The sequence below is a fragment of the Eupeodes corollae genome, chromosome 1 (assembly GCF_945859685.1).
Source record: "Eupeodes corollae chromosome 1, idEupCoro1.1, whole genome shotgun sequence".
NCBI classification, from domain to species: Eukaryota; Metazoa; Arthropoda; class Insecta; order Diptera; family Syrphidae; genus Eupeodes; species Eupeodes corollae.
The window spans coordinates 214944942-214955480 of NC_079147.1; the positions used below are offsets into that span (position 1 = coordinate 214944942).

At 33.5% G+C, this 10539-nt stretch overlaps 1 protein-coding gene across 1 annotated transcript; it reads right to left on the bottom strand.

Moving 5' to 3' along the window:
• Positions 1 to 401: 401 nt before the first annotated feature.
• On the bottom strand, positions 402 to 2644 carry LOC129943396 (uncharacterized). Its single transcript, XM_056052805.1, has one exon. It carries the CDS (start codon positions 1678 to 1680, stop codon positions 835 to 837), a length of 846 nt encoding a protein of 281 aa, XP_055908780.1. The 5' UTR covers positions 1681 to 2644; the 3' UTR covers positions 402 to 834.
• Positions 2645 to 10539: the final 7895 nt, after the last annotated feature.

The window sequence follows — 10539 nt, forward strand, 5'->3', positions numbered from 1 at the left end:
AACAAGAACTATTAATAAAAGCCTACCCTAGGGTACAAGGCAAAGGCACTAATCAGTTTGGAAAGAGTTAACTTTGATTTTATGACTAAAATTACCTTCAACAAGTTAACAACACCAAAAACAACCCTCATGCCACTGGTTGTGTCAAAGTCCGAAAATTATATTGGCTTCTGAAAAAAATCGAACACAAACATTCTATAAGTTCGTTGGCCTTATAATTGAATTTAAATCGAATCACTTTCATTTCGGTATCATGACGTGTTTCATCACCAATTTTCCTATTGCAAGATGAGCTATCATGAACGACTTATATCCGATTATAAGCAATTCTACCTCCCATGAAATTGGCCTTCACAAATTTTAAAATGTATTTTTTTAAAAATAAAGAAAAAACTGTACACTACTTTTCATAAACAATTTTATTAAATTATTTATTTTAAATTCTTCTTAATATATCACCAAAAATATTAACTGCGAATATTTCAATACTTAGCGAACGGAAAAGATCACTAATTAATTGCATATACAAATTCTAACAGTTGCATTTAGTTTTTTGCTTAAAAAAATATTCTTCTAGATAAGGGATAATTTACATACATACAAAATTTTTGTTATTTTTATTTTTTAATGTTAATACACTTTTTTGATTAAAGTTACTACAATCGATTTTATTATTTGTTTTTCAAATCGCCTTGAATATTTGTATCATAAAAATAATAAATCATTATAACGGAGGTACTTTTTAAATACATTTTGCCGGTGTTGGGCGGTGGTGAAGGTGTTTGTGGCATCAAAAACAACAAAATATACAATATCTAACAGAAATAACTGTAGTCATATCTGACACGTACTCGTAGAACTTTCGGTGATCTTGTGATCGATTTGTGTGCCAGTTTTATTGACGTAGCAATCAGCCTTATCTAACACCAATGGATTGATTTTCGAATCACAATAATAAAGATTGCTGCACGACGATGAGGCACTAACGTCCGAAGTACTCTCGTCCTTTTTGCTGCCGGAAGTGTCCATGGAGAATCGACGGCGCAATCGTTGTGCCCGGAAATACTCGATCTCCTCTTGGCTAATTCCGCACATGGTGGTAGTGTCGTCTGAGTAGTCCGAAACGACCACTGAAGGTGTCCGTACGAAGCGAACAACTCCACCACCTTCGCTGCTTTGATAGTCGCTGAGGCAACTCTGTGCCGATTGTCGGCGGGAACTGGACAGGAAACGATCCTCGGGTATCTCGACGACATTTTCTTCGAGCAGCAATCTGCTGGAAACGTTAGGAACTGGGCTAATGTGAACTTCGGTAGTGGGTGAGTCTAGGAGGTTGTTTGGTTCAGCGATGGGCAATAAGGCAGGGCGTAGAGGTAGATCTGTGATTGTGAGTGTCAGGCGACGACCCTTGGCCGTTGATGGCTGTTGATGTGCATCCATGGTGCTGGAGTCCCCGCCACAGCTGCCGTCGAGTCCAAGGACGGAATCGATGCTTTCCAATCTGGCCTTTGAAGTCCGCAGACATCTCATGATTTCTTCTTCCGATGGCGACATCATTTCGAAGTCGTGGGAGTTTCTCTTCAAAATGAGCTTTTTTTCAAGGTCCTTTGACAAAATCTCACAGGAGTCCATAATGTTTGTACTTTGAGGTTTGTTGTTTGGTTCGATTTTTGTATACATTTTTTTTGTTTTAATTGTAGTTAAGTAATCGTGATTGATGTGTTAAGTGGCTCTGGTATCCTGTTGCGAGCGTTTTATCCAAATCACGTTAGGGTTTCTCCGCTCAAAAAAGTCTGATTATAAGCCGGAAATGACAGACAAATTTGCAAGTGAGGCGAATTAACTGTGAACATTGACGATGTGGACGTTTCAACATCTAGATGACAACTAGCTTTCGGTTCTTTGGTACTCGTCCATTTATTTTGCTTGTTCCCTCGTTTTGGTATTAGTGCGATACAAGCGGCGGCAATGGTGCGGCAGCCGGCGGCGTATCGGAGTGTTCTTTTATCGTTTGCGTGCTGATTACGAGAAACTTTTTTTTTTATTGTTTTGGTTATCATTACCCACAACTAACGTCAGAGCAGGTACATCGCACATACATTTATAATATTACTGTAAACACTGCGAGAAGTTTACCGAGTACCCACCGTACACCGCGACCGATCGACCCCATCCCAACCGACTAAACTGTGATAAAGAGTTTCTGAAAATTGTATATTGCTCAACAACTTTCCCGGAGATAAGATACGTTAACTTGTGTTTTTTGATGTTAATGCTTCACTTCACACATCATCATCATCAGCAGCCCTCATTTGATATCTGAATAGCACTACCGCTGTCCGCTGTTTCCAAATGACACCCACTACTCGGTCGCTGTCCAGCGCTTATTATGAGGAGGGGAGTTGCATTAATTTTTGTTCGTTGGTTTGTTTGTTTGACGTCAGTTGGAGTCAAATTAAGCACAGCTCGCATCATATGCACTTCTAAACGCCGCCGCGGCCGGCCGTCATTCACCGCTACTAGCTGTGACTTTTGTGCGTCATTTAATGCTGTCAAATATGGCGGCGAGGTTAAAAATTTTAGGTGATTCAGCTGATTGTTGTAAGTAGATATACAGAGAAGAGAATGTATCCAAGCGTAGATACTCTATTGTGTAGTTGCTTAATATTTTGACGCTGATGTTATTTATTGTTGGCGCACTAAGACCGACATGGAATTTTTCGTGTATCACAGTTATCAGTCATTGTTGTTTATGACCAGCGTCGCAATCGCTTTGAGACTATATGGCTCGATTGTGTGTGCGGGTAATCACAGTTAGGTTACTCACATATGTACGTGTGATAAATGTTTATAGAAATGCCAGTCTCAAATTTGAAGTGAAAAATAAAGATAAAACGTTTATAGTCTGACAGATTTGTTTGTTTTGTTTTCTTAAATTGTATTTTTCCTAACCCATTACCTGGCATGGCTCGCACACAGAAATGGGTGAGAGTTGTAAGTCACTATAGGCCTCGCGCCACCTCATTTATTTTTAACCTATTCACTAGCCGTGTTTTTTTGGTTAAAGAATACGCTTCATTTCAATTTTGATAGTGATTAATTAACAAAAATAAGTCAGCAAAAATATGTCAATGAAGATAGAGGTTCTGATTGTGAGATGTAGGAGGCAGTTAGGTGGTGTCAAAAGAACTGAATACTAGGGGTTTGTTTGTTTTATTGTATTTTTTGGTTCTCTTTAGCAACTATAGAACTAAGTTTTAGCATCAGCTAGCTTAGGGAATCAAGTTTGATAAAGACCTTCAATCAGAATATGTTGACCTATGAAATAATGAATAAGTGTTGTTAACACACGTTCAAACGAGTGTTCAATAATCAAGCGACATTGAGAGTACTTTGATTTTTTTTCAATTAATTTTTTTTTTAAATATTAGCAAACATGCTTATAATGATTGAATCATGTACTTATTAAATATGATAAAAGCTCTGAACCGTACGACCAACGCTTCCATGAATATTTTGATTCTACAGGAAAACGAAACTTTTGAACACATCCCTGCAAAATTGACATTTGAGGTGGCATGTGCTGTGTTGACAGTGCCAGTGATAAAATAAAAAATAAACTAGGTGGCCCAACAGTCGGTTGAGAACTAGGGTCTAGCGACTTAAAACTCTCAACGATTCCCATGTGAGAATCATTTCAAAAATGGAATAGATACACAATTTTATGTCGAATCCGAACGCCAAATTTGAGAAAGCACTTTTAAGGACAAAAATTACTCTTGGTAGGGCAATTTGATCAGGTAGGGATTGAACCCAAGGCCTCTTACAGTACAGTCTTACGCAGGTAACAATCACGCCACAGGTACTACGTGATCACGGGTGACCAGTGACCACAAATTCTATTGATACTTGTATTGCTGGCTTAAATAATGTGCTTTTAAACCTGCTCTCATGCAATTCCAAACAAATTCGAATTGAACATTTAACTTGAGAGTGACACGTTGTTAATACCCTAAGACCTTTCAATGACAAAAAAGTCGTATTGCAACTCTACCCGCTAAACTATGAGCAGAGGCAGAAAATTTCTAGGAGTCATGTGATTTTATTTCATGTCAAATGAGATTGTGATGTTTCTTTTTGTTGTCAGTGTTGCATGGGAATTTAATTGACGTAAATACTTAAAACAATATGACTGGTTTTTCGAAAAAATGGGGTCTTCCAAATAAGTTGTCTACATTTTTAACAACAATGACAAAAATTTGTAAATATTGAACAATATATAAGGATTGTAGATATATGGTATACGTACTTTTACTATGCACAACTATAGATAGCCTTGAAGAACATCTTTTATTTTAAGATTATTATGTATATTTTTATCTGAAACCGACCGACGTCATATTTTGACTGTACATATTTTTCTAAAGAAAAAAAGTAAAATATTATATTACTGAATTATTAGGAAGAAAACTGAGATTTGTTTGGTTTGTAGTGCGTCATAAGTATTTCTGAAATGACGATCTTTTGAATATGAGATTCGACAAGTTCAGGATTCTGTTTTGGCCTTGAAGTTTATTTAATCTACGTAAAAGAGTTTGATTTGAAGACACAACAAATATTTTATGGATTGCTCATGATGACAAAGCTTGGTAGGTAGTTTTTTTTCCGTATTTAGGTTTTATGACTCTAAGTTAACCACAGGAGGTTGGCAGTGATTTTCTTTTATGCTGATGAAATTTTTATAATTCTTATGTAAGGCTTAAATGCTTGTTAATGCGTTTAAATTAGAACTTTATCTTAACTTTTAATACAGCATTTTAATGTACCATCAATTTTGTTCTTGAACAAAATTCTGGAATGAAATTTAGTTAAATATTGCCATACTATATGTTTTTAGAAATTATTGACGAAATTCAAAAAAAAAAAAAAATTCAAGGTTAGTTTTGAAAGTCAACAAACAGAGACAATTGACTGAAATCCAGAAATAAAAAAGTCTTGTTTATAGTGTTATAATTATAAATATTTATAAGCTATACAAATTAGGAATATCCTCCAAAATTTAAGTTCTATTAAAAACAATGTAAGTATGTATGGGATGGTGAGATTGTTTCCGAGGAGTTCACAAAACAAATGGGAGTATCACAAGGATGTGTCTTAAGCACTCTACTCTTCATCTTGTTTATAAATGATATCGTAGAAGCTACCGGTGGAGGAATCCAGCTTGGAAACGTACGAATACCTGCTTTAATGTTTTGCTGATGAAATATTTGTTTTGTGTGAATCTGTCGATGGGATGCAGAGAACGATGAATCGTCTTGAAAGCTACTGTAAACTTTGGAATCTGTCCGTCAATCTGGAGGTGGTAGGCACGAAAAATGGAGATATCAAGGAGAATATGTTTTAATAGTGCGAGAGTATAAATACTTAGGGGTGATAGTCACTGCAAACCTCAGCATGAGAAAACGTTTTCAAAGTAAGCTGGCCGATGCAAAAAGTGCAATTTCTTCAGTGTGGAACCGATGCATTGATAATTAATACATTTATCATAGTTCGAAATTAAAAATTTTTCGTTCAACTGGTACCTCCATACTGCTTTAGTTTGGGGTTTTGGGGAATTCGAAGAAGTCGAAAGGTTTCTGAGGTATTTTTTAAAAAGGATTTTTCGATTACCAGCTTACACACTAAACTATATGCTGCACTTAGAAACAACCGTCCCACCGTTATTTTTCGACACTCCTTAGACGCACTTTGAATATATAATTAAAATATTGGAGATGGATGAGGTAAGTTTAACAAAACAAATACTGCAGCACACCTAAACTACTAGGGGAAATCTTGTGATGAAATGGGAGTAGCTGGCAATTGTAGTTGGTGAAAATTCCCGAAATAAGTTCTATGGACCTAAGTAATATGTTTAATGGGATCCTTGAGAAAATAAGCCACACTTATTATGAAAATTTTAAAACGGGAGCACAATCATCACAACACAGAATGATCTACAGCAAACTGAACTGACGTAATTTCTAAACAGCTTTTCACTCACCATGATGAGCGTTATATTTAAAGCAAGAGGAGAAGTCATCAATTTAAACTTTATACCACATCGACCGGACCTTCCAATCATCATCCATATCTTATATAGAAAATTTGGTTGAGAGAAATAATTGAACTTAAAACTGTCAATTTGGTAGACGGCCTTTGGTTAAAACATATTAAACTTAAGATATAATTGTTAAATTAAAATTATTTTGTGTTAAACAAAGTTTTCAACAACTAACTAACTAACTGATTAGAAAACAGCTTAGGCCCTTAGCATTCTTTGATAGTCATTCAAGAGTTGAAAAATGAACCTGTACCTTGGTAAATTGTCCAAAAGGTGAATAAACTTAAATATTTTACTAAACTAAAGCAAGTCTATTAGATGCTTAAATTAAGTAGATTATAATAAGTTTAAATCGACTCTGATTAAAAACTATTATGAAACTCTGCATGCACAGGACGTAGCTCCTGACTTGAATCTTTCTTTTTTTTACAATTTGAAACTTTTTTAATCTTTTGCCTTGACGTATTTTATGAGTACATAAACTTAGTTTGGGAAATAAATCGAATATTGTTGATGATAAAGTCGAATTTGATTGGGAAATAAAATCGGTGGTTTTGTAGACAATGCTTCGTTAAACATTACTGATTTTTTTGTTTTTATTTTGTTTGGAAATTTGTTAAGATAGAGCCTGTAAAAAATCCAAAAATCCTCCGATGTTATCTGAACATACAAGATTAGACGCGCTAGTTGAGTTAATTAACATTCGAACACTGTTTAAGTGTTGATGTTAATAAATGGGAAATCTAAGATCAATTATTATTCTGACTAAATAAAATTATCTTCCTGGCAAAAAGTCAATAGTTTAGTACTTAGTATAATGTCAAATAATCAAAACATTTATATATTTTACCTTTAACTTAAGTTTTAAAAGTAAACAAAGAAGACTTGGAATTTGGAACAAAGCTAATTCATATTTGGGAAAGTAAGTAATGATTATGAAATTACTCTGAAGCCAAGTAAACAATTTACGAAGACAATAATAAAGGGTTATCCATTTTGCGATTTCAAAAGTATAGGGCTGGAATTCGACATCTGTAAAACTAATTTGCTAAACCAATTTTTTTGTTTTGAGTTGAGAGTCTAAAATTTACGAAAATGGACTGCTCAACTATCGCACAACGCATACAAATTTTTAAGACCTACTGCAAATATGGTGATTCTACCACAGCTTCAAGAGGAGAGAGAGGTTGAATTACATAATCGCAATTGGCAAAATTGGGAAGAAATTTGATGAGATTGAATTGGTCACAGATATCATCGTTTCGCACATTATGGCGTATTTTGCATTTGGACGTATACCTTCATTCAAAAGAAAAGTGAAGCTCACACAACAACTCAAGCCAGCAGACCATTCACAACGTTGTAGATAAGTCCAATGGATGCCTGAATAACAGGCGGTGAACTGCGATTTTTCGAACACAATTTTCTTCAGCGACGAATCGCATTTCTCAGAGCCCTAAGTACGACAATTTTGTTTATTTACACACCCCCGTTAGTACACAAAATTGTCGTATTTGACAATTTTCTGAGAATCGTCAACAAATTGAAGAGAGGGCAATTCATCCACAAAAATTCACTCTTCTATGCATTTTTGGTCCAGAGGTGTTGATTGGACCTTACTTCTTCGAAAATTAAGGAGGACGAGAACGAAAATGGTTTTAATGCAAGGGACATTTGCTGGACACGTAAGTTCTCAACTGGCTACCGTTTAGATTCGGCTTAAAACTGTAGGTCACATCCATCTCTGAAAAGAGTACTCGCACACAGGAATGGTTGAAAGTTATAAGTCACTAGGCCCTAGTGATCAATGGACTGTTGAGTCACCCAATTTTCGTTTTATTAATTTTAATACGTATGAATCTATACAAAAATCTTATTCTTAAAAAATCTAAACAAAATTGTTCAATCTTGAAATTTTATTAAATAAACGATAAAAATCATTTTCTTAATGAAGACGTTTTTTGGCGACGCGCAAGGGTCCGTTTTTACATTTACAATCATATAATATCATATAATAAAGATATTGCTTGGTAAAAAAAAAACAAAAACTGTTTCAAGGTGTTTCAGAAATTTGTGTTAAAATAAGAAGTTTTAACAAAGGTTATAAACGCATTGGTATTTTAATATGCAATCGTCAAAATCAATTTTTTAAGTAATCTAAGTGAATTGAAACAGTAGAGCAAAAAGAAAAAAGAAAAATTGTTTTCCAGTATTCAAGAGTACATGATGTATTTTGGTGGTATATCAAAGTCAAACAGTGGAAAAAGTAATAGAGACAAACCAAAATTATATATAGACACTAAATTTCTTGTAAACTGTCATCTAAGTCCGGGGAAATGTAATAAATTCATCAATTCTGGAGTGTATCGTTGATTCAGATCTTTTTGGCTTCTCACATGCCTTAAGGAAGAAATAAAAGGATCCGAAGAGGTTGCAAGCATGTTAAATAGGTGTTCATTCTGACGAATCATTGAAACTTTACACGTATTCTGATATCGGTATTTCTTGTAGTCTTTTTTTTGCATTCCTGGGCTTCTTCTGACAGTTCTCCAAGTGGTAGTAATTGATATTCAATGATATTTTGACTATGAACCAATAGGATGTGTAGAGCAGGTATAAATAGCTTTTCATGATACTTTTGCTTAAAAGCTCTGCCGTTTTCTTAGTATACTGCCCAAATTTAACTGCATTCACTACTTCTCTGCAATTCAAAACGTTCGATATTACTTTGAGCCACATTAAAACTTCTCCATTACTCCAATTATTTGAGCGGTTGCTTTTGACTGTTCAACAAATCTTCTTGCAGTGTTTCTATAAAATTAGTGTTTCCAAACCCTTGCCTTGGTTCAAATCTTCATAGCTCAGTTTTATGAAAAATGCCGTAGTTGATCTTATGGATTTTTGTTAATTTATATATAATGATCCTGAATCATTTGATATTTTAGCACCACTCGTTCAATCTTTTTTTTCTATACAAATTGAAGTCGAAAAAGTGTTCAAAAAGTAGTGTTTCCGAAAACATTAAATGAAACAATTAAAAAATGTTTTTTTCCTTTTTTATAAATTATCGATCTTAATTATAGCAAAGTATATTATGAAAACAAAAACGAAGAGCATTTCGAAAACGGGCCTTAAACAAGGAGTTTCAGCTTCGAGCTTCAAAATTAATTTTCACACAAACTTTCATCCTTTTATTCAACCTCTTGCATTTATATTTAAGTTAAATCGGTTAAGTAGTTCAGGTGTGATTACTTAACATTTAGAGAGAGTTACTTTCGTATCTAGAGGATTGGTAGAAATTGTGATGCCCAGGTATAAGATTTGATCATATTAATGTTTTTGTAAAAGAACACGTTTCTAAGAAAGGTCTAGCAGCATCTTGCTGATGTATCCTTCTGACAAACTTTGACCCATTTGACCTTAAGTCATCATATAAACAAATTTATTTGAAAAAGAACCACATAACTAATTCTTTATTGTAAAGATTGGTAGAAATATTTTAAGTGAGAACTTCATCCATCCAATGTTTTAGATTTATTTAGGTGTATAAAATTGGATTGAAATATATTATTATACTTAACTATCAGATAATAACTAGGATTTTAGTTTTGTTTCCTTTTTGATAATCATGGAAGTACTATAATCACCAATTTTGTTTATTTCAAAACCTTATTTTGCAATAAAAAAGTCTTATTTTATCGAAAGAACTGTCAAAGGTCATACTCAACAATTAATTTTAATCATACCTTATGAACACACATGTTTTTATATAATTTTCTTACATTATTATTCCTCAGAGTGATACATTTTTTTTTTTACAATTACGAATTTTAAATAAGAAAACCTTTAGTGACGTAGACAACCTGCATATAAACAACTACAAAGTCTACAGCCATCCAGATATCAAAAATAACTTTGAGTTTTTTTTTTTTTTTTGATAACTTAAGTCTTATCATCAAACAAAATGTTATTATTTGATAAAGACTCATTAGACTAGGTACCTTACCTTTGGTAGTAATTGTTAATTATTTTTTGTTTTTGTGGTTGTAGATGTTCAAAACAAGACTATAATATTATAGAGATAATAAAATATTTTGTATTTGTCAGTCATTATGCTTGTATTTTTATAAGAACATACTTCAAAAATAACCTTAAACAAATTTTATCAGACTGAAAAACAAAAATAACAATTTTTGTTCAAATGTTTAATTTTATTAATTGAAATAAGGTAGGTAATTTCAAAACAAAGAATACTGTTGTTGTTCCAAATAATTAAAGAATTACCTTCCAAATTATCTAAGGAAAAGCTTAGTTCGTATTTACATCAATTTATCTAAATGGGTCCTTTTTTATTTCTTAAAAAAATAAGGAAACATGATAGTTTATCTTAAGTGACATCAACAACATTTGAAGGATTTAATAACAAACTAAGAAAG

Coding starts and splice junctions, on each gene's coding strand:
- LOC129943396 (XM_056052805.1), bottom strand. CDS start 1,680: ATGTATACAAAAATCGAACCAAACAACAAACCTCAAAGTACAAACATT.